General features: G+C 46.0%; 2 protein-coding genes across 2 annotated transcripts in view; one reads left to right on the top strand and one right to left on the bottom strand.

Annotated features, from left to right (window-relative positions):
* MTOR (mechanistic target of rapamycin kinase) overlaps window positions 1-24,694 on the bottom strand; it is a 102,947-nt gene that overhangs the window by 60,628 nt on the left and 17,625 nt on the right. Inside the window, exons 20-22 of the mRNA XM_065421433.1 lie at window positions 23,512-23,654; window positions 14,420-14,582; window positions 14,169-14,314 (exon numbers count right to left, since the gene is read on the bottom strand). Coding sequence (XP_065277505.1) covers window positions 14,169-14,314; window positions 14,420-14,582; window positions 23,512-23,654 — 452 coding nt within the window. The remainder of the gene's footprint in view (window positions 1-14,168; window positions 14,315-14,419; window positions 14,583-23,511; window positions 23,655-24,694) is intronic.
* ANGPTL7 (angiopoietin like 7) lies at window positions 669-6,634 on the top strand. Its single transcript, XM_065421423.1, has 5 exons — window positions 669-1,047; window positions 3,645-3,745; window positions 4,112-4,306; window positions 5,273-5,471; window positions 6,465-6,634. Exons 1-5 carry the CDS (start codon window positions 669-671, stop codon window positions 6,632-6,634), a joined length of 1,044 nt encoding a protein of 347 aa, XP_065277495.1.

The following is a 24,694-nucleotide window of genomic DNA, read 5'->3' as shown; positions in this document are numbered from 1 at the left end:
GCTAAAATGGTCTCTGCACCAAATCAAAACGGAAAAGCACCCAAGAGATACAGCTCATGTGGAATACTTTAAATAGGACTGTCAAAGCTAGGAGCATTCCCCACAGGAGTCACCTTGTTCAAATTGCTACAAAATCATCCCTGTTAGAGAGCCCTCTCATGTCCTGGACCTCCAATGCTGTTATGTTCTCTGACGTGCCAGACTTAGTCACCGAAAGGGCTAAAACCCAAATGGAAACTCCCATGAATTCCTAGCCCTCTCTCCCACCCCACAGGGCAGAGGTGAGTGGAGGGAAGTCTCCCCCTCCACCCCTTTTTTGGCCTAAGTCTGTGTTGATTTCAGCCCGTAGGCACTTGATATGAACAGATTAGCTGGGAGGGGCTAGAATGCTGTGTACGGCTGCAGGGGGGTGGAGGTACACAGGAGAAAAGATATTTAAGATGCTGAGAGATAGAGACTTCCAGAATGCACAGACTCTTACAGGAAAGGGCTGCAGAAGTCCCCTTTAGACTCCACCTTCACTGAGAGAGAGGGGGAGAGAAACAGAGTTAGGGCACCAGCGTGCTGTAGCACTTTCAGAAGAGTTTCATACGTGCCCTTGCTGCGCGCACAGCATCTGCAGTGGACTCAGTCAGAGAACTCAGGAGTTCTCACTGCTGAGAGTGAAAATGCCAGTGAAAGTCACTATGCAACTGGCATGGCTCTGTGTTATCACCTTGTCCTTGGCCATCTACCCAGCGTGGCTGCAGAAGCCTCCCAAGAGGAGAACGACCAACGGGAACACCCAGCTCAAACTGATGGGCTGCTGCGATGAGATGAAAGAGCTCAAGTTGCAGATAGCCAACCTGAGCACCATGCTGGGGTCACTGAGCAAGAAGCAGGAAGACGACTGGGTGAATGTGGTTATGCAGGTGATGGAGCTGGAAGGGAGCACCAAGCAGATGGAGTCCCGGCTCATCGATGCCGAGAGCAAGTACTCCGAAATTAACAGCCAGATAGACATCATGCAGCTGCAGGCAGCCCAGACGGTCACACAAACCTCAGCTGGTAAGGATGGAGCCTCTAAGCTCCCAGATGCGCCTCTTAATGCAGAACCCCAACTAACCACCAACTTTTAACCTATGCTAGCATGTCCCATTAACACAGCTGGTGACTGTGCCCACTGAATGCCAGTCTACCCAGTGCACTTCTGCAGACACAACAGCGCAAAAAGCTGCCAGGTTTATTTGGCCAGAAATCCATAGATCCAGTTATCAGTTTAATATCAGATATGCTCTGTTAAGGGTTGGGGGAGCAGAACAGATCCTGCAATTGCAGCGGGATGGACTCATTTAATACATCTCCCCTCCCCTCGCCCCCCAAAGTACTATGATCCCAATCTGAACAGAGAGGCAGTCAGTTTGTGTGGGAAAACTTCTGGCAATAATATGCCCATATCATCCAGAACGCTGGTAGGGGATCAGGGGTTAGTTAAACAATTGGAGACACTTCTAACCACCATTGCAGATGCAACACCATCTTTATGCCTGTCTGATCCAGAATAAAATAAAAAAAAGACATCTTTTGAATAATAATTCTCAGAAATCCAAGGTTGTAGATTATGCAAAATCCCTGATATAACACAAACACATTTCAATAGCTTAAAATTCTCCCTCCTTCCCTGGTATAGTGTTGCAGGAAAGTTTCACAGCACATTTGCTTTGGATATGCTGAGGAAAGTCTACTCCAAAGGGAGACCATTCCAACAAGGTTAAACTTCCTTCTAAAGACTACTATTGCCTGGGGTGGTTGTATGTGCTGAACACCGTAATTCTGGGTCTGTTTTACAACAGGGAAAAAAAAAATCTTAAACCACCAGTATTTACTAAGGTCTGCTTAAGGAAAAGGTTTAACGTCGTTAGTTTGGAAACACTGCTCACTATTTATATCGTCTTAAATAAACAGAAAGGTTTTACCGTAATGAGTCTCATCGGGGTATAGTAACGCCGCAATGTGGTTTTGTAAAATAAAGCAGCACACAGAGAAAGCCAGCCAAGTAGGGACTTGAGCAGCCAGATGCAGGGAATTCATGCCACCAGGTGAAAGTCATTCACCCTGCAATATGCTGAAAAAACTGTCAGGAGGGATAAATCCTCACCACAGCTAGCTTCTCTCCCCTCCCGTAAAAGCAGCTGTGTGCACCACCTACCCTCAATCAGCTCCTATCCAGAGAGAAGGGGGGCTGCCAAGACTGAGATTCAGATGAGCTAAATGCCATCTCCCCCATCGCAAACTGTGATACAGAAACTATTGCGCAATGTGTTTTATTCACAAACTCAGCTAATCTGCCCAACCACATGATCAGCATAGGCAGACGGTCTGGCCTTTCTGTCAGACAGGGACCTGTGTATAGAGGGGCAACGAATGTACACTCTCATTCCCCAGCATGGACATTTTATTCACACGATGGTAATTTTAATACAAAACAGAAATGGCTGTGAAGGCTGGAGCTTTGTGCACTACAGTAAGAGGTTAGGAGACTATAAAGGTAACAGGTAATGGATGCTGTTTTGATTCTGCTAGTTACACATACAAGCCATTCGTTTCCTTGTATAGCACAGCATCTCTGTCCTTTACGCTTAGCCCTTTCCTCCCTGGATCTAGAATAGAGCTAATTAGAGCTCCCCATTTTTAGTCTCCCTCACCCTACCATCATCTGCGCCCCGAGACTGTGGCCACCACACAAGGGTTCAAGCACAAGGAGCCCCCCACAGATTCACTTCAGAGCAGGCCAGAGGGGTCGCTATTGAGCACCTGGCACTTCCTCCCTCTCAAACGTGCTGCTTTCAAAATACCCCCACCTCCTGATGGGTGGGAGAAGAGAGAGACAAGACTGCATGCTGTAAAGTGCTAACGCAGCCCCCCAGAGCCAAGCACAAAGCCACTTCCTTGTATATTTTATAACCAAGCCAGAGATGACTAAATTACATTCAGCATTCTTTCCTGTGTGCTAGAATTTTAATGCCATCGTATTGTGCTAAGCAGCCACAGAAAGGGTTAAATCTTCATTTGCGTAGTGGAAAGATAGATATTTTAAAGCAAACAAAAATATTTCCTACAGTTGTAGTAATGGATTATTTCAGCATCTGCAAATACTGTACCTAGCCCTATACATGCAATGGGGCTTTGCAATTTGCTTCAAGGCCTCATAACCACCCATCCAGCACCAGCCTGATCATCTCTCTCATTTTTAACAAGTGTTGTCTCATTTCATGGGCTTTCGAGTTCCTATGAGGAGTATTTTCTGTTTGGGGGCTGAAGACAAAAGGCTTAGAAATCCCACCTCCCACAGAAAGCACCTCATGTTCCAATGCTGCCACCTCCCTCTCTCTCACATGCAAACCCGACCAGCACCAATACTGCTGCCATACAGCTCATCTAGAGGTGAGCAGCCCCAGGCACTGATCAAAGCTACGCTGTTCCATGCACACATCACACCCCAGGCAGATTTTTCTCCACCCTTTTGCACTTCACTGGAGATGCAACAAAATGGCCCCTTTGAATGTTTATCTCAAGAACTGCGTTAAAGCCTTCGAGGACGCACATCCGCAGTAGGTGGCCCTTTTCCTGCTCAGCATCTTACTTCCTGTGTTTGATTCAAGTAGATGCTGTCTATGACTGCTCATCCCTTTACCAGAAGAATTACAGAATCTCCGGTGTTTACAAGCTGCCTCCAGATGAATTCTTGGGGAGCCCTGACCTAGAGGTGAGGATGCCATGCATACACCGTGCATGCCTTTGGTTCTAGCAGAGCTTCTTCAATACTGTACATGCGCAAAACACTTAGACTGAAGTCCAGTTTTTACAGTGTCGGAGGGAGGGAGAGGGCATATTACATTTAAAATCCCTACAGGATCTTATATAGTAGGGATGGAGAGGATATACTGGAGAGAGAAAGGCTCAGAGCAAATCAGGTTTTCATGCCTCTTTGCACAAACCAACAAACTCCCTTGACAGATGAGGTTTGGTGCACAGTGTCTTGCCCCGCTTCCTGATCTTGTATACAATGAAATCGGAAGTGGGACCCTGTCACCCTGCTGACTGGTTAGCACTGCATCCTCTCTTGCTACAGGTGTATTGTGACATGGAGACAGACGGTGGTGGCTGGACCATCATCCAGAGGCGCAAAGTTGGCCTGATCTCTTTCAACAGAGACTGGAAACAATACAAGGAAGGATTTGGCAATATCCGGGGAGATTTCTGGCTAGGGAATGAAAATATCTATCGGCTCTCCAGACGCCCGACCCTGCTGCGAGTAGAGCTGGAGGTAATTCACAGGTTCTCACTTCCAGCAGCAAAAGCTTCTAGTGCACAGTGGTTCTTTGGTAGAAAGTGCAATCTCCTAACAGCGATGGAGGGCTAAAGGAGTTGCATATTTAGATTAGAGAGACTAATGCGAGAGAGACCTGGCAACAACATTAGGGGCATGACAGAAGCACATTCCCCAGGGTTTACTATCGGTGTAACAGAACCTTCACGGGGCTACAGATTGGATCTTGGGTGAGCCACAGACTCTAAAGGATTCTCAGGTGAATTTTGCCCATCACTGAGGTGAACAAGGTCATAGCCCAGGGCAGAGGGATTATGCTGCTGACCAGCTTTTAGGGATTTAAAGATCCACAGGGATGCCCAACTACAGATTGGAGGGACTCAAGGTCACTCCTTTGGGCAGGAGTGCTGCAGAGACAGCACACGGGGAGGAGGAAGAAGTGCTTTGCATTGCCCAGCAGCAACTTCTCCAGTCTATTAATGGCTGGCGAGTTATTAATCAGTCCAGGTCATGACTGGAAGAATGGCAGTTGTAAGTGTAGGGCCTTGAGAGATGAGCATGGGGTAATGGACAAAATGGTGGTTTGTGAGGCTTCCAGAGAATCTAAACGCCACTCCCTGAGGGAGGAAAAACCAACCTGAGTGAGCCCACATTTAAGATAAGAAGTGTACCAGATTTCTGCGTACAGAACTTAATGTCAATGTAGACCACCTAGCAAACAGGATGCCTTGGTAATTCTGCTAACACCAGCCTGCTATGCTAAGTGAAAATTTGTTCATTCTAGTTTGTCATAGTGGAGTACCTGCAGTCTAGTCTGTAGTCTCTATTTTAAAAGAGAAATTACTATTGAAAACTCAGCTAACGTGCATCCCAGGTAAACACAGCTGCTAAAGTCTGCCTAGTACTTTTATTTTATTTAAAAACAGAATCTGTTTCCTCTTCACCCCTCTAATCCCGTGGCAGGACTGGGAAGGCAACATCCGCTACGCACAATATAACCAGTTCACCCTGAGCAACGAGTTGAATAGCTACCGCCTTTTCCTGGGGAACTACACCGGCAACACAGGGCGTGACTCCCTAAGGTACCACAACAACACAGCCTTCAGCACCAAGGACAAGGACAACGACAAGTGCGTGGATGACTGTGTCGAGTTCCGTAAAGGTAAGGCACACAGATTCCTCCTCTGCAAGTGTTTGAATGAACCACGCTATGCACTTTCCACAGGAGTCAGGGTTTGCCCTGGTGTCTCTGGCCAATACTTGACCCACCTACACAGTTGTTAAGTGTACTGTGCATCAATTATCTGCTTGGCTATCCCAGAGGTGGGTGAGATTATCCCTGTATATTTTTTTATATTCAGTTATAGATGGAAGGTACTAAATAAATGTAAGATTATATATAAAATATGGGCTGCAGTGACGTGTAGAATTATTTTCATCTGGGGGTTCAGGCACCTTGAGCTCTGCTCTATTCATGTTGTAATGAGAGCCTCTGGATGGAATATTCTATTCAGCTTTTTATACTGTGCTCATCACCAAGGTAACTGAGTGCTTTTGAACTTGCTGTTTTATTTTAAATTTCTTAATACAGCCCCAATATGTAGAGGGATAAGCTTCACCTCTGTAGGCTTTATGGTGAAGCAATTATAGCCCCCAGGGAAAAGTTTCTGAATTCAGCTGTTCTACTTTACTGTTGCCTTAGTTGCGAAGTAAACCCTCAGACAATTGCATTCAGATGCATACTAGAGCCAACCAGCTAAGAACACTAAACAGTGTCCTCTGCTGACCTTTTGTTTTTCAAAGAGGGAGAGAGGGAAGAAATGGAGATGAAACTTTCAAAGGTGCATCAAGTGCCTCAGACAAGAACTTTAACAAAGACACTGGGCTTATTTGGCTACATCATCTTGGTGATTTGCCCTGTTCATTGCATTTCTGAACTCTTCAAAGAAGGGCTCACCAGACAGTGTGTCTTGAATTTAGCTCCTGTCCCAATGTAATGTCAGCTGCCAAGGGCACAGGCTCCCAGAATGAATTCTGCACCCTGGCCCCTCTCCCACTTCTTCCCTGCAGAAGGAAAATTGTTCACATCATGAACACAGAACATCAGTGTTAACTAAATGGTAGACAAAGGCTTTCTCTGTTTGTTTCCTGCAAGGTGGATACTGGTACAACTGCTGCACAGATTCCAACCTGAATGGGGTTTACTACCGCAAAGGGGAACACACCAAAAACATGGATGGAATCACCTGGTATGGCTGGCACGGCTCAACCTACTCTCTGAAAAGAGTCGAGATGAAGATCCGCCCAGAGGATTTCAAACCCTAGGGAGAAGCAACACTCAATTGTAAAGCTACGGTGACACTGCTGCACTGAGGGGAAACAGCCTGGAATCTCAAAACCAGCCATTGAAATGGTTTACTTCATCTAGAAAGTGTGCGACCACAAGGGCTACATACACTGACTATGCATCACACATTAGTTCTGAGGCAGACACGGGAGAGAGGAAAGGTACCAACATTACTATGGCTCAGCTCAGTTCTCTCCTCTTAAGGCATTCTCCCCCCAACAAGATACACACTATGTTAGAGTAGGCACATCCTGCAGTAGCAGCATCTTCAGGAAGGATATGTTGGGGTTACACTAGCACTGGGATTTACATGGTTGCCTTATTATTTTACCAGTTAAGAGTTTAGGAAAAATGGAGCTTTTACCCTCCTTTTTGCCATCTCTGTAGTGTTTAGATTCATTGAGGGTGAATACAAATCTTGCCAAGGAAGGCAGTTTCTACCAAGACCCAAGAAACAGAGGAATGGGGCTTTTATTTCAAACCCTTCAAACATCTTAGAAATATCCACAATGAGATGTTCCTCCAGTGCATGTTAATTGGCCCATTCTCCCCATGCAGGAAAAGCTAGGTTGAAACTTTAGGCAATTGCATGTGGCACCTGCTCTTTCCTGAAGTCTCATCACCACCTTCCGGCCACTAGTCACCCATGCAAGACTATACTCCCAGGGAGAGTGCTTTCTGGGAGAGACCTCAAGTCCCATCTGCTCTAGGCTATGTGGAGGTGGGAGATCTATACTAGAAAGCACATGAGGGACTGGGATGCAACTCTCTGAGCTGCAATGAACTGATTTTCAACGTTACTAGTGTTCCTCTTGGAACACAGAAGGGCCATTTTGTGCCACCTCATCACACAATCAGCAAGACCAGGAGCGAACAGGGAGCAAACATAGCCAAAAGCCTTTTAACATTGACACTGTATTCCAAACCACAAGCGCGGGGGGGGGGGGGGGGGGGGGGAAAGGAAGGGTCTTTTAATATTTAATTGGAAAAAGGCAGGTTAATGGAAGTGCTAGTAAACAAGGGATCAAATAATATAGAGATTATGTGTGGCTCTAATACAGCAAAGGATCCTGGATAATATTACGCACTAAGAGAAGCAATCTCGAGTGGTTTGTGTTGTCACTGGAACCCAAGTTGTATTTAAAGCTTTACTCCATCGAATCTCTGTTTTATGATGCTTGATCCTGAAGTTCCACCTGCTTTTAACTTTCTGTTTTTACTTAAAAGAGAATCCAGATGTGGGAATATTTAACACTCTGCTTTATGGTTTACAAGCATAGGATTATTCATCTTGGATCAGACCTCTGGTCCATGAAGAAAGCTCTATTGCCACCAGCTGTGACCAGTATTCGATGCTTTAGAGAAAAGGCAAAATACACCAGAAAAGGCACCTAGTAAATTTCGCAGTGCTGCCCACACGTCAGGGGTGGGGTGGGAGAAAAGGAGCATGTTATTCCTTTCATTACGGTATTGAAAGTTCAAAGCAATGCATCTGGGAGCAGAGCTTTAACGGAAGCCAGAGAATCCTCAAGTGCCAAGGGAAATTAGAAACGTACAAAAATCCTCACTTGCTGGTGGGATGCCATACCCGGGAATTTCCAGGGTTGTTTTGGAGGGTTATTTTTTGTAAGCACTGCCTAAAGGTTCCACCTTGAAAACCAGCACATTCCATTTCCTTACCCAAGAGTGTCTTGAAAATGATGGTTAAAAAGGGCAGCCATACCGTTGCTTGAATATGTAGAAAAAGACGGTTATAGTTAATATATCTATTTTTATTCACTTTTCAAAAACTGAGCTTGAGCCTAATTTAAAATGTTCTGTCTGCTGTGGAACGGGAGATAAAGGTTTCCTGGGAAATGTCTTATATATATTGACTATTCAGACTGTACATTGGAACAGCTTTGTATACAAATGTGCAGTCTGTGCAATGGATTTTTTTTTATACCAAACTTTTCCATTTCTGTAATAAACTCTCTCTCGTTTTTAAGCCTGTTTTCTTCAAGTCTTGTTCCTTAACTTGCTGTTTGATACAAACACTCACACACACATGGAGGGATTAAGGTCAGGAAAAGAGAATACAGCAAGTTCTGAAGCATCCTAGCGGATGCAAGAGAGACAAAGGGATGAAAGCATATTGCAGAGAAGGGAAAAACAGCACAGCATGCGGCACAGAAGCAAATATCTGTAAAGTAAACAAAGGTGAAAGCATAAATCTAAAAGCAAGCATCTTCAGAGAGCTTAAAAATCCACCGTATAAAGACCAAAGCAACTTGTTCGAGAGGCTGTGCCCTTCCTCACGCCTCAGAGAACTTCGTGCATTGATTGAAGAGGGAGAGAGGGGCATAGACCAATTCAAAGGGAAACATTTCCTCCTAGTGCAAGTCAATGTGGAATTCTAACATACAGGACTCAAAGCTACAGATTCCTTGCTATCCTTTATCATTCTGATTACAATAGCATTCACAATGTGCTATATATTGCTCACCCATATAGGAAAACAGTAAGTTCGTTTAAATGAATAATTGTTTAACAGCATATTGCAGACTTGTACCCTTCTGTCCCACCTAAAGCCCTACAACAATCTATTTCCCTCATCTCCCCACCCCGAGTGATCTCTTGAAGGCAGATTTAACAGAGTTCAGTAAGAAACTTGCTCATGCTTGTGTCCTTGTCTCTGATTCTCCCCAGGGAATCAAAGAGCTCGGCTCCTTGTTTCAGACAATGACCTGAACACGGTTGCAAAGGCAGATGCTGCTCTGCACGAGTGCCGGAGTCTTTAAAACCAAGACTCCAGTTGTTAGGACTCAGCCTCAGCACAAATAGGAAGCAAGTGAATAAATTAGCTATGGATTTCAGAGAGCCAGGCAGGGAGGGAGCTAGCATTCACTGATTAACAAAGAGTTACGTATCCCCAGGGAAAGATCCTTTCACAGGAACGTCCACCTCTCAAACTGAAATGATGGTTTGGCTGGCTGGGAGCAGTACACTTGACAAGTTTAGTAATTTGAATCTCTCAACAGCTGAATCAAGCTCATACACAAGCTAGGAAGGAAAAATAAGGAAGCTAATAGAGAGCAGGACGTGCTGCTAAGTTGTGACTCAAATCCTGGCCATTCTCTGGGAAGTAACTTATAGCAGCACACACGGCCAGGTGTACACAGCAGGTAGAGAGGCTGGAAGGCTCATTGTCCCACTACTTCACAATTGGGAACAGAAGGCTGGTAAAAATGGTTTTGCATTATGCTCTTATTCTACTTTGCCTTCCATTTTGAGGCAAGGCACAAAACCTTCAGTTTGCAGCCAGAGCCCCGAGAGTTGCTGAGTTGTTATACCTGCCTCTGGAAATTTCCATTACATGCGTCTGACGAAGTGGGTATTCACCCACGAAAGCTTATGCTCCAATACATCTGTTAGTCTTAAAGGTGCCACAGGACTCTGTTGCTTTTTACAGATCCAGACTAACACGGCTACCCCTCTGAGAGTTGCTGAATCGCTCTGCCCACCCCAATCTGCCACAACAGCATTTTCCACCTAGAGGGCAAGAGCCATGATGTTCACCCCAAAGCTGCACCTCCAAGCCTGCTCCAACTCTGGTTATTTCTTCACCGAAAGAGCCTTGACTCCTGAAATGTTCAGGAAGTCTTCACCCTCCCACTCCCAAAGCAGCACTCAAGGCACTGGACAGACAGTTCAAACACAATGAACACCCAGAAGAGACATATTAGAAGGCCAAGCAAAGTCACATTAACAACAAACAAGGAGGGGGGCGGAATGCAGGAGCAGACACCGATCACGCTAACATCTCTAAGAGTGGAAAGGGATAAACTGAGTGGACATGCAAGGGGAAGTCTTTGCTGCTTCAGGAATGGGTTTGAAAGGCAAAAAGAAGCTGGGGTTTTTATGTGACCTCCTCTTGGATGTGCCATGACCACCACTGCAGAGCAAGATGGCCACAACACCTGCAAACCCGGTGCTCCAATGGCATCGACTAATTCGCATTTGAAAGAACTTGCACCAGCTTTCCACCTGTCCCTCTTTTCCCTTACAGCTCTATCAGAGCCTGATAGAGACAACTCCATCGTATTCACCACTACAGTACAGCTATTTCTTCCGTCCTCATTACAAAGGGCCTGCCATTGGCACCTCACTAAATCCTGCTCAAGAGCCATAGATCCCGAGGTGTTTTATAACCACCTACAGTTACAGTGCCTTTGAGCCTGAATGCTCCCGAAGTACTTCACTAGCTATATTCAAACAGCACTGCAGAAACACAGCCATCAGTGGAAGGTGGCACCAACCAGCGGACAGCACACGGCACAGCAATTTTCTGGGAGGTGAGAACAGACAGATTTTGGCCTCCAAATTATACCTCTTGCAAATAGTGCCATGGGACTTTTCATATTCCTGCAGTGCAGACAAGAGGTCTGTTTGCAAGATCTTGTCGAAGAGACTCTCCATCTGCCCTACCCACATTAACTTATCCCTCTCACAAGGTAGATGGACCAAGTTAACCCATCTAAGATCTGAAGCTGTGATTTCAGGGAGTTTCTGTTTCAAGCAAGATATGTCAATCTTTGGTTACAGAGCCAGGACACATGCTTGGTGGTACACAGGGGGGAGAAGTGGTGCTTATTTGGGGAATTCCACACATCTCCCCTCTGTATTTATCTAGGGCCCTGCAACTTCAGTTTCAATCTTTAAAAAAAAAAAAAAAAAGCCACGTTTAACCATGTCAGGAATTTCAGACAGCTCTGGAGGGTGTGACCTGAGAGTGAACAACCCTTCATCTGGCCTCTCTGTACCCAATCCTCCGGAGTCAGCCTTTAGAGTCCTAATGGAGAGAGACGTGTCCGTGCTATGAGAATGGAAACCACAGACAGTCCGGGCTGCACATTGCCCATTGCAGGGCCTTCCTGCTACAGCAATAAAAGCTGCAGCCTCTCTGGGGTTGTCACTAGCATTTTAGACGTTTCGTTTCTGACCGTTTTCAACCTGATAATTTGTCGCCAGCTGGCAATGACTGAACTGCCGCCAGTACAAAGCTGGAACCAGAACGGAGAGGGCCAAAAGGCTGCGCCCCACCCCAATTCCAGCACATAAAGCAAGCCAGGGAGTTATAAAGTAGACAACTGATCCTAGGCATAATGGCTAAAATCTACTGAAAAATACGTCAATCGTGAGATACTAATAGGACCTTGGGGAACAAAAGCATTTGACAATATTACCTAGAAGTTATTGCTGTCTGGGCTGATATGAAATGAGAAAAATCAGGGAGGTGCTTTCTAGAGTTGTGCATTCTCAAGACAACACTTCAAAGGTAGCCTGGCCCTGCCAAGCTAACATAGTTTAGCCAGAGCTCTCATGAAATTTTACTAGCCTAGACACAAAATCTTTTCTGCCACCCTTGTGATGTGATATTTTATTTGCCCATCCAAAAAACAGAAGTTATTTGTGCTGGACAAGCAGAATTTTGAAAAGCTGAGCCAAGTCCAGGCAGTGAATAGAAATGCAGCCCTGCACAGCTGAACACACCCTGGGGCTACAGCCTGAAACTGCCCTTTGCAGCCAAAGAGTCAAAAGCCTCTGTAATATTTTTGCTCAAATATAAATATAATCTAATTCACCAGTTCAAATCCAGCCCAAGTCAGCTATAAACAAAAGCTCCTGATTCCCAGTCCTCTGCTCACCAGGAGAGTATGCATCTCTTTAATAGGCCATCTGTGTTGGCCTAGCATTCAGTTAGCTTTACCGCAGCATTGCCTAAATGTAGGATACAAAACACCACAGGAAGGTCAAGTAATACAGCAAAGTAAAGGTGACTGCTAAATGCCCTTTTCATTGGCTGCCTCTAGAACAGCAGAACAAATTTCATAAACAATGGCTTTTTAAAGTAATGCAGCAGCGGCAGATTTTTTCCCCCCACTAACGAACACGTGCTCTGGAAAATTCCTCACCAACCAACAGTTTAAACAGTACCTCTAATTATTCAAGCTTAGGAGTGCAGAAGAAAAATTCACCAGGGTATGTTCTGTTACAGCAGCAGCTTTGGATGAGATATGAGCAAAAACAGCAAGTCTGTAGAGAGCTTTGGCAAAATCTGTGGAATTTATATTGTACTTGACCTCAGGCATTTCAACACCAGATGATATTTTAAGATGCAAGGAGGGTCAATTACAAAGATATTTATTAGCTTGTTATACTGAAATGTCTTTTGCTGCTACAACCAGGCCAAGTTATACAGAAAATTTGCTAATCCCAAACACACTACTGGAGTCCATGCAGTTCATAAATGGCCATTTACTTTCCTCCTAATCAGTCTTTTCAAAAACACGAGCAAAGGTATCATGTCCCAATATAAAGAATATTCTATTAACTGTTTGCAAATATAGCTACATTACTTAGGCGGAGCCTTTCTTTCAAGTGAATGGGAGGTTTGGGTGAAGCAGGTACATCTAGTCTAGAGAGAAACTTTTGCATCATGGCATTTTGATGCTTCCACCGTGATGCTGCTGCCATGGCATGTTCCCTCAGCGTGGCCATTACATCATCACAAAACAACAGGATGTCACACATGGACTCCACAAGCTAGGCTTGCAGGGCATGATCCTGGAAAACAGAAGGTGCACCAACACTACTCCTGCCACACTGCAAAATGCAGTGGTTGGTTATTCCAGTAGGACAATCACAAAAGAAATGGTTAATGTTGGCACTTAAGTAACAATATTAAGAGCACAAAAGGTACCATCCATTGTGATGGCTGGACAAACTGGTGGGAATTCAGACTTTTCTGTGGCGTATTTCACTTTGACTGGCTGCAGACTCGCCCAACAGTGCTTGATTTCATGATCAAAACTCTTCAGAATCAGACAGATTGAAAATCCCTGGTTGTGGGGGAGGTGGAGTGGGACACACACACCGTAATTCCTGGCTTTTCCTTAAACCCAGTCATTCCTGCCATCTCACTGATAAACACCAGTTTAGCCCAATTCGAAATACTCAGCTGCAACAATAGATACAAAAAAAGGCCAAGTTCATTTCCCAAAAGCTTTCTGCTCAGCTGCTGAGCTTCAGGTTCACGGACTGTGTTTCCTTTAAGGTGCAGAAACACCTTTCATCTACGTTTCAGCCACTCCCTGGGGACTCGCACCTAACCAGGGAACATCAGACAGAGTCCTCTGATCTGCTTCTGTAACTGTGTCCTGCAAAACTTCAGCAGGTTCCACCTCATTGAGAGAGGGAAATAACCAACTCCCAGACGCTGGCTCACACCAGAATTTTTACAGCACAGAAAGAGAAACGAACTCGACAGGTGTGAGTGTGCACAGTCTGCAAGCTACAGATGCCCCCTTGAAAGCAAACAATCTGCTAATCTACACATTGGACCCCATGGCCGAGACTCTACATCTCTTTTTGCTGCCTGAGAGTGGAGTGGGTCTACTGTAAACGACAACAGCGGGCAGGGGAAGTTTGGTGGAAGTCAGGCACAACCAGAACTGATGAGAGTCACGCTACCTGATGAGAGACTCCAGAATAGCTGGGGTGGGGCCCTTCTGAAACTCCAGCTCTTTGTAGTGCAGGGCCTTAGCATAGGCACGGCATTTGGCAGCTCTTTCCCCCAACAGGACAATGCCATTATCATCTCTTAATGGCAACGGACCCTGGAGAGGAACAGGTCAGAATCAGAAATCGAGTGGGGGTGCAGGAAGGGAGGACAGCGTGTAAGGATAATCACCCCCGTCCCGCAACGAGGGGCTCTCTTTTACCTTGTCACTGTGCTCCATGAATTCTGCCAAGTTCAGCAGGGTCTGAGTCACCTCAGCAATATCCTGAGAAGTGAGGGCCAACTCAATGCTTCGGATCAGCTCATCCTGTTGGTCTTCATTCAGCTCGGACCAGCAGGAAACGAAGGCAGCATTGAAGAGATCTCTGAGGATGGCGGCAAAACAGGATTAGAGGAAGGGATTAACCATTCACTGTAAAACCAACTTCTGTTCTCCTGCTGTGGGCTGAGCTCCTGTGTTCAGCTCAGGGCCACTGCTGAGTTATGCGGAAGCCAGCATGACGACAAAACTGAGGTTGTGGTCACTGAAGATGTCCTGGCTTTTTTTAAATAAGAGATTTTAACCCTCCCAAATTCTAAACACAGATAACTGCACTATGCCTCTTTCGATTCCCTTTGAAGTTTGACAGATATGGAATTCTTCACTGCCGTTCCTAAGCCGTTGTGTAGTATTGCCATGCCCTAAACATCTACTCTGTTCCACCCCAGATGTAATGACATTTCAGTAGTACCCTCAGTGATTTCCGTACTGCATATAGGTTGAGTGATCTTTCTGTAATGCACTTTAAGAACCATCTGGGTGAGAGATACTGTACAAACAGAAGGTCACTTGGCGACAGGATTTCAGTCTGACTAGCACTTAGAACACAGGACTGGGAGCCAGGAGTTCCTGAGTTCTAATCCCAGCTCTGACAGTTTCTCTCCATGGCCTTGGACAAGTCACCTCTGCCTCAGTCTCCCTTCACAAGAGGGAGGTAGGATGCTCATATGTGCTCTGGGGATATATTTGGAGACTATTATTAGTGGACCAGAATATTTTAAGTAATTTTACTTTTGTCTTTAGATGGGGAGTGAAAATGAGGGTGGAGTCCTTTGTGGATTGACCCTCGGGCCGTGGCCCAACAAGAGGTTTTACAAACCCTTTCCACCATCCTCGGATAGAGTTCTACATAAGCCTCATATTGGAGCGCCAATTTTATCACTTGCTGCCTCAGCATTCTGCCTGCTGCTGAAACTATTTCAGGGATTCTGTAGAGAATCAAAGTATTTCTTGGATCATTATGAAGCTTAACAGCTAGACGAATCTTGCTGAGGTACTAGAAATCAGAATCCAGACTCACAAGAGAGCAGATGATTAAAGCCCTGACAAATGCAACCTCAGCCTTCTCTTCTGTAGTTGATTCTAAGTGCGAGGTTATGTGGGGACACACTACAAGAACATAAAAAGCAACAGAGGGTCCTGTGGCACCTTTAAGACTAACAGAAGTATTGGGAGCATAAGCTTTCGTGGGTAAGAACCTCACTTCTTCAGATGCAAGTAATGGAAATCTCCAGAGGCAGGTATAAATCAGTGTGGAGATAACGAGGTTAGTTCAATCAGGGAGGGTGAGGTGCTCTGCTAGCAGTAGAGGTGTGAACACCAAGGGAGGAGAAACTGCTTCTGTAGTTGGATAGCCATTCACAGTCTTTGTTTAATCCTGATCTGATGGTGTCAAATTTGCAAATGAACTGGAGCTCAGCAGTTTCTCTTTGGAGTCTGGTCCTGAAGTTTTTTTGCTGTAAGATGGCTACCTTAACATCTGCTATTGTGTGGCCAGGGAGGTTAAAGTGTTCTCCTACAGGTTTTTGTATATTGCCATTCCTGATATCTGACTTGTGTCCATTTATCCTCTTGCGTAGTGACTGTCCAGTTTGGCCAATGTACATAGCAGAGGGGCATTGCTGGCACATGATGGCATATATAACATTGGTGGACGTGCAGGTGAATGAGCCGGTGATGTTGTAGCTGATCTGGTTAGGTCCTGTGATAGTGCTGCTGGTGTAGATATGTGGGCAGAGTTGGCATCGAGGTTTGTTGCATGGGTTGGTTCCTGAGTTAGAGTTGTTATGGTGCGGTGCGTGGTTGCTGGTGAGAATATGCTTAAGGTTGGCAGGTTGTCTGTGGGCGAGGACAGGCCTGCCTCCCAAGGTCTGTGAAAGTGAGGGGTCATTGTCCAGGATGGGTTGTAGATCACTGATGATGCGTTGGAGAGGTTTAAGCTGAGGGCTGTAGGTGATGGCCAGTGGAGTTCTGTTGGTTTCTTTTTTGGGCCTGTCTTGTAGCAGGAGGCTTCTGGGTACACGTCTGGCTCTGTTGATTTGTTCCTTTATTTCATTGTGTGGGTATCGTAGTTTTGAGAATGCTTGGTGAAGATCTTGTAGGTGTTGGTCTCTGTCTGAGGGGTTGGAGCAGATGCGGTTGTACCTCAGTGCTTGGCTGTAAACGATGGATCGTGTGGTGTGTCCGGGGTGGAAGCTGGAGGCATGAAGGTAGGCATAGCGGTCGGTGGGTTTTCGGTATAGGGTGGTGTTAACGTGGCCATTGCTTATTTGTACTGTGGTGTCCAGGAAGTGGACCTCCCGTGTAGATTGGTCCAGGCTGAGGTTGATGGTGGGGTGGAAGCTGTTGAAATCATGGTGGAATTCTTCCAGGGTCTCCTTCCCATGGGTCCAGATGATGAAGATGTCATCAATGTAGCGTAGGTAGAGAAGGGGCGTGAGTGGACGAGAGCTGAGGAAGCGTTGTTCCAGGTCAGCCATAAAGATGTTGGCATATTGTGGGGCCATGCGGGTGCCCATAGCGGTGCCACTGGTCTGGAGGTATATATTGTCACCAAATTTGAAATAATTGTGCGTGAGGATAAAGTCGCAGAGCTCGGCAATAAGTTGTGCTGTGTCATCATCAGGGATACTGTTCCTGACAGCTTGTATTCCATCTGTGTGTGGGATGTTTGTGTAGAGAGCCTCTACATCCATGGTGGCTAGGATGGTGTTTTCTGGGAGGTCACCAATGCATTGTAGTTTTCTCAGGAAATCTGTGGTGTCACGGAGATAGCTGGGAGTGCTGGTGGCGTAGGGTCTGAGTAGGGAGTCCACATATCCAGACAGTCCTTCAGTGAGAGTGCCAAGGCCCGAGATGATGGGGCGTCCAGGATTTCCAGGTTTGTGGATCTTGGGTAGTAGATAGAATAACCCCGGTCGGGGCTCTAAGGGTATGTTGATTTGTTCCTGTGTTAGTGTAGGGAGTGTCCTGAGTAGATGGTGCAGTTTCTTAGTGTATTCCTCAGTGGGATCTGAGGAAAGTGGCCTGTAGAATTTGGTATTGGAGAGTTGTCTGGCGGCCTCCTTCTGGTAGTCAGACCTGTTCATGATGACAACAGCACCTCCTTTATCAGCCTCTTTGATGATAATGTCAGGGTGGTTTCTGAGGCTGTGGATGGCATTGCGTTCTGCACGACTTAGGTTATGAGGCAAGCGATGTTGTTTTTCCACAATTTCTGCCTGTGCACGTCGGCGGAAGCATTCTATGTATAGGTCCAGACTGTCATTTCGACCCTCAGGAGGAGTCCATGTGGAGTTCTTCTTCCTGTGTTGTTGGTGGGAGGGTATCTGTGTATCAGTGCGCTGTTCAGTGTTATCTTGAAAGTATTCTCTGAGTCGGAGGCGGCGAAAGTAGGCTTCCAGATCACCGCAGAACTGTATCATGTTCGTGGGGGTGCTGGGGCAGAAAGAGAGTCCCCGAGATAGGACAGACTCCTCTGCTGGGTTGAGTGTGTAGCTGGATAAATTGACGATATTGCTGGGTGAGTTAGGGGTACCCCTGTTGTGGCCCCATGTGCCAGGTAGGATTTTAGACAGCTTACGGTCCTTTTTCCTTTGTAGAGAGGTGAAGTGTGTAATGTAGATCTCCTGTCTTATTTTAGTAAAGTCCATTTGTGTGGAGGGTTGGTTATTTATGAAAGTCTCCAGGTTGGAGAGCTCTTTCTTGATGTTTATCTGTTTGCTGTATAGGATGCTGATCAGGTGGTTCCTCAGTTTCTTTGATAGTGTATGGCATAATCTCTCACTGTGGTCTGTGCAGTATGTAGATAGCAATGGATTTTTCACCTTCAGTCCATTTGGTATGATGTCCATCCGTTTGCATTTGGAAAGGAAGATGATATCTGTCTGTATTTGTGCAAGTTTCTTCATGAGGTTGATAGATTTCCATTCCATACGGCTAAATGCAGTGCCTTGCATGGTGTCAAGTATCAGAGGGGTAGCCGTGTTAGTCTGAATCTGTAAAAAGCAACAGAGGGTCCTGTGGCACCTTTAAGACTAACAGAAGTATTGGGAGCATAAGCTTTCGTGGGTAAGAACCTCACTTCTTCAGATGCAAGTAATGGAAATCTCCAGAGGCAGGTATAAATCAGTGTGGAGATAACGAGGTTAGTTCAATCAGGGAGGGTGAGGTGCTCTGCTAGCAGTAGAGGTGTGAACACCAAGGGAGGAGAAACTGCTTCTGTAGTTGGATAGCCATTCACAGTCTTTGTTTAATCCTGATCTGATGGTGTCAAATTTGCAAATGAACTGGAGCTCAGCAGTTTCTCTTTGGAGTCTGGTCCTGAAGTTTTTTTGCTGTAAGATGGCTACCTTAACATCTGCTATTGTGTGGCCAGGGAGGTTAAAGTGTTCTCCTACAGGTTTTTGTATATTGCCATTCCTGATATCTGACTTGTGTCCATTTATCCTCTTGCGTAGTGACTGTCCAGTTTGGCCAATGTACATAGCAGAGGGGCATTGCTGGCACATGATGGCATATATAACATTGGTGGACGTGCAGGTGAATGAGCCGGTGATGTTGTAGCTGATCTGGTTAGGTCCTGTGATAGTGCTGCTGGTGTAGATATGTGGGCAGAGTTGGCATCGAGGTTTGTTGCATGGGTTGGTTCCTGAGTTAGAGTTGTTATGGTGCGGTGCGTGGTTGCTGGTGAGAATATGCTTAAGGTTGGCAGGTTGTCTGTGGGCGAGGACAGGCCTGCCTCCCAAGGTCTGTGAAAGTGAGGGGTCATTGTCCAGGATGGGTTGTAGATCACTGATGATGCGTTGGAGAGGTTTAAGCTGAGGGCTGTAGGTGATGGCCAGTGGAGTTCTGTTGGTTTCTTTTTTGGGCCTGTCTTGTAGCAGGAGGCTTCTGGGTACACGTCTGGCTCTGTTGATTTGTTCCTTTATTTCATTGTGTGGGTATCGTAGTTTTGAGAATGCTTGGTGAAGATCTTGTAGGTGTTGGTCTCTGTCTGAGGGGTTGGAGCAGATGCGGTTGTACCTCAGTGCTTGGCTGTAAACGATGGATCGCTGAACAGCGCACTGATACACAGATACCCTCCCACCAACAACACAGGAAGAAGAACTCCACATGGACTCCTCCTGAGGGTCGAAATGACAGTCTGGACCTATACATAGAATGCTTCCGCCGACGTGCACAGGCAGAAATTGTGGAAAAACAACATCGCTTGCCTCATAACCTAAGTCGTGCAGAACGCAATGCCATCCACAGCCTCAGAAACCACCCTGACATTATCATCAAAGAGGCTGATAAAGGAGGTGCTGTTGTCATCATGAACAGGTCTGACTACCAGAAGGAGGCCGCCAGACAACTCTCCAATACCAAATTCTACAGGCCACTTTCCTCAGATCCCACTGAGGAATACACTAAGAAACTGCACCATCTACTCAGGACACTCCCTACACTAACACAGGAACAAATCAACATACCCTTAGAGCCCCGACCGGGGTTATTCTATCTACTACCCAAGATCCACAAACCTGGAAATCCTGGACGCCCCATCATCTCGGGCCTTGGCACTCTCACTGAAGGACTGTCTGGATATGTGGACTCCCTACTCAGACCCTACGCCACCAGCACTCCCAGCTATCTCCGTGACACCACAGATTTCCTGAGAAAACTACAATGCATTGGTGACCTCCCAGAAAACACCATCCTAGCCACCATGGATGTAGAGGCTCTCTACACAAACATCCCACACACAGATGGAATACAAGCTGTCAGGAACAGTATCCCTGATGATGACACAGCACAACTTATTGCCGAGCTCTGCGACTTTATCCTCACGCACAATTATTTCAAATTTGGTGACAATATATACCTCCAGACCAGTGGCACCGCTATGGGCACCCGCATGGCCCCACAATATGCCAACATCTTTATGGCTGACCTGGAACAACGCTTCCTCAGCTCTCGTCCACTCACGCCCCTTCTCTACCTACGCTACATTGATGACATCTTCATCATCTGGACCCATGGGAAGGAGACCCTGGAAGAATTCCACCATGATTTCAACAGCTTCCACCCCACCATCAACCTCAGCCTGGACCAATCTACACGGGAGGTCCACTTCCTGGACACCACAGTACAAATAAGCAATGGCCACGTTAACACCACCCTATACCGAAAACCCACCGACCGCTATGCCTACCTTCATGCCTCCAGCTTCCACCCCGGACACACCACACGATCCATCGTTTACAGCCAAGCACTGAGGTACAACCGCATCTGCTCCAACCCCTCAGACAGAGACCAACACCTACAAGATCTTCACCAAGCATTCTCAAAACTACGATACCCACACAATGAAATAAAGGAACAAATCAACAGAGCCAGACGTGTACCCAGAAGCCTCCTGCTACAAGACAGGCCCAAAAAAGAAACCAACAGAACTCCACTGGCCATCACCTACAGCCCTCAGCTTAAACCTCTCCAACGCATCATCAGTGATCTACAACCCATCCTGGACAATGACCCCTCACTTTCACAGACCTTGGGAGGCAGGCCTGTCCTCGCCCACAGACAACCTGCCAACCTTAAGCATATTCTCACCAGCAACCACGCACCGCACCATAACAACTCTAACTCAGGAACCAACCCATGCAACAAACCTCGATGCCAACTCTGCCCACATATCTACACCAGCAGCACTATCACAGGACCTAACCAGATCAGCTACAACATCACCGGCTCATTCACCTGCACGTCCACCAATGTTATATATGCCATCATGTGCCAGCAATGCCCCTCTGCTATGTACATTGGCCAAACTGGACAGTCACTACGCAAGAGGATAAATGGACACAAGTCAGATATCAGGAATGGCAATATACAAAAACCTGTAGGAGAACACTTTAACCTCCCTGGCCACACAATAGCAGATGTTAAGGTAGCCATCTTACAGCAAAAAAACTTCAGGACCAGACTCCAAAGAGAAACTGCTGAGCTCCAGTTCATTTGCAAATTTGACACCATCAGATCAGGATTAAACAAAGACTGTGAATGGCTATCCAACTACAGAAGCAGTTTCTCCTCCCTTGGTGTTCACACCTCTACTGCTAGCAGAGCACCTCACCCTCCCTGATTGAACTAACCTCGTTATCTCCACACTGATTTATACCTGCCTCTGGAGATTTCCATTACTTGCATCTGAAGAAGTGAGGTTCTTACCCACGAAAGCTTATGCTCCCAATACTTCTGTTAGTCTTAAAGGTGCCACAGGACCCTCTGTTGCTTTTTACAGATTCAGACTAACACGGCTACCCCTCTGATACAAGAACATATTAAACCTCAACAAAAAGACTAAAATGCATCACTGGGGAGGTTCTTGCTTTTGCTGTCTTAGTACCCTTCTCTCAATTAGCTGCTTTATTCATTTTTAATGCAGAGAAAATAGGATATAAAATGAATATAAATAAGGTTCTCTTGAAATTCCTGGTATTGTCTCTATTAAATATTACCTAACATTTACACAGTGCCTTTCAGCACAAAGGAGTTTCCGACCTGCTTTACAAACCACATGTAGAAAAGTCATTGCAGTCATCACTGGGGGTGGAGGACAGTAGCCGGGCAGCCAGCTCTACGCAGCCTACTGCACAACAGTGCGGGGGAGGGAGTTTTTTGGCCAAGGGGATGGATTCCTGATCTTTGAAAAAGCATGACAGGATGTTTGATACACAGAATCTCTGCTTTGAAGATCTAACTCAAGAGGCTCACACACAAGTTGCAGAGAACTTTGTCCTACTCAGGTAGGTAAACTAAGGGCTGAATGAATGCAGCCAGGATTAAAACATGTGGTTGCAAGGAGTCTTGTTATTCCAAACACTATGCTTAGACCACAGAACCACAAGAGATCTTAGTGGCTTAAGCACTGGTTTTGAAACACTTTATGTTCCTTCTGTGCAGAGCCCTGCAATTCATTCTGGTATGCACAGGAATGAGAAATTCCTGTGTTTATTTCTTCAGCACAAAATGCCCAACAAGATTAAATTTAAAAAATAAAATCTTTTAAAGCAATATGATTATGGTGGACTGGAACAGCAGGGAGCGTGTCTATCCTTTCTGCTCTGAATACTGTATCTGGGATCCAGCCTGAACTAGTGGGGCAGGGAGAATGTCCCTTAGTATTTTTACTGGACATGTGTTGACATCACAAAGTTATTACATAGTCTGTGCTCACTACAGAACAGAACCGGGGTATAGCAGGGCTTGCTGCAGGGAGGATTAAGTGCACGGGGGTGTGCACATGCGGCAGAGGGGAAGATGGGGGCACTCTGGGAGTGGGGCTAGAATAGCAGGGAAATACTAAAGGACAGAACTGAGATGCATTTGCAGAGCTGTAAAGGACACTTGCACAATATCTGCCCACACAGCAAGCCCCAAACTTTTGCCAATCTATCAGCCTTTCCATTGTATGCGTGCTACAATTCACTTCTATCAAAAAAGCGAAAGGCTCTCTTGAGACAACAGTAAAGTCAAGTTCCCGCCCACTGAAGTGACAATTATGAGCCACAGGGAAGAGATGAACAGGCGGCTGCTCACGAAAACCAAGTCGTCCTAGACCTACTGGTTACAATGATATTAAATCAGAGTAATTTATTCCACCCAGAGGAATCTTATCTGAGATGCAGGGCTCTACAAACTATTTTTTACTTTCCTGTTTTTTCAGCTTCACTTTTATTTGCCTTCTATTATTCTGGAAAGAACAGTAGACAGAATTATATTGAAAATTCTCCTCCCACTCAACATCGCACCTCGAGGAGCTGCCAATCAGGAATGCCAACCATTTTATTCCCTGCCCAAGCAATAGGCAACTCTATGTAAAATTCAGCAGCTTTTATGTGAGTTTCCATTTCCTTACCATTTTTTTTGGCGTGTGCCTGCTGCTGCAAGCACATTAAGGAGAGGCAGGAAATACAGAATGACTGTACCTGGCCATAGGGTTATAGGCCTGAGCCAAGGCCCAGCAAGAGCGCAGGGATGGCGACGAGGAATCTTTCAGTAACTCCAAGCTCAATCGCCGCAGCCATTCCAACCAGTCATCTTTGGAGACTCTTCTTGCTGCTCCCCAGGCCTGAAACAGAAAGCAAGACAGCTCAGCTGCTGAGTGCAGTGCCAGTATGTGAGCCCAAAGTAGAGGATAAGAGGCTTCACGCAAGAGAGGTTTCTCTTTCATAGCTCTACATCTCATCTGGTACCATCTGTTCTTCCATTCCCTGGTGGGGTTCTCCTTCCACAGGGCCATTTGCAACAATCCAGCCTCATTTCCAAGCAACCCACCCAAAGCATGTTCCCATCACGCACGATAAACGTTTAACAAGCAAGACCTGCAGCCCTTCTCTCTCCTTTGCAAAACACACCCAATGTCACATATGTCAATGTTAAGCATCAGCTTTGAAATACCTAATAGCGTGCGTCTAGAATTAGAACTGCAGGATCACATCAGCCCCTCATCCTGCTGAGGAGAGGGAGTGCCACACATACACCCCTTTGAATCTAGCCTATGGTCAAACAGTGCTCACGTGACCAATCATAACTGTGCTATTGCCCTCCTAAGAGCAGATGGAGAGCATCCAGAGGCCAGCCAAAGTGCTCCAATGCCTTCTGTTGGGAAGAGGTGCCGAGGATAAGCACTGCAATTAGTGGAACGGTAGCCATGAACCTGTCCTAAGTAGAACCCAGTTCCTTCATTGCACTTACCACTTAAAGCAAAGGGCTACATATCAAAGTCATTATTGTCATTCTGGGTCAATACTTTCCTGCTATTTCCCTCTGAGCCAGTCACTATTTGTCTGTGGTCTAAATAGTCTCACACGTACCAATACCTAGAGATGCATCCACGCACAGAACTGTAAAGCACCACAGAGAGTTCATTTGAACATTTCTCTAACATGGAACAGAGGGCACTTTACACAGCTGCCTTTAACAATGGGCTATTCTGGGGGACAGTGAGGGTAGAAAAAAACATTACAATGGAGCTGAAGCAGTTAAATCCAGAAGTAAGTGATAGACCATTCCAAGGCTCACTCCTCAGAATCAAGGAGTCTTGCGAACACGTCAGACATGGGGAAAGAGCCCTTCAGTGTTACTACAAGGCCCCTTTCAATCCAGCAT

This window comes from Emys orbicularis, chromosome 22 (genome assembly GCF_028017835.1).
Source record: "Emys orbicularis isolate rEmyOrb1 chromosome 22, rEmyOrb1.hap1, whole genome shotgun sequence".
In the NCBI taxonomy this organism is placed as follows: Eukaryota; Metazoa; Chordata; order Testudines; family Emydidae; genus Emys; species Emys orbicularis.
Note: the sequence above shows the minus strand (reverse complement) of the source record. Positions and strands in the feature narration are given on the sequence as shown.

Bases quoted from the DNA above. Each gene is read 5' to 3' on its own strand.
- ANGPTL7 (XM_065421423.1), top strand. From the start codon at position 669: ATGCCAGTGAAAGTCACTATGCAACTGGCATGGCTCTGTGTTATCACC. The intron at 1,048-3,644 runs GTAAGGATGGAG...TGATTCAAGTAG, and splicing joins GGTCACACAAACCTCAGCTG to ATGCTGTCTATGACTGCTCA. The intron at 4,307-5,272 runs GTAATTCACAGG...ATCCCGTGGCAG, and splicing joins TGCTGCGAGTAGAGCTGGAG to GACTGGGAAGGCAACATCCG.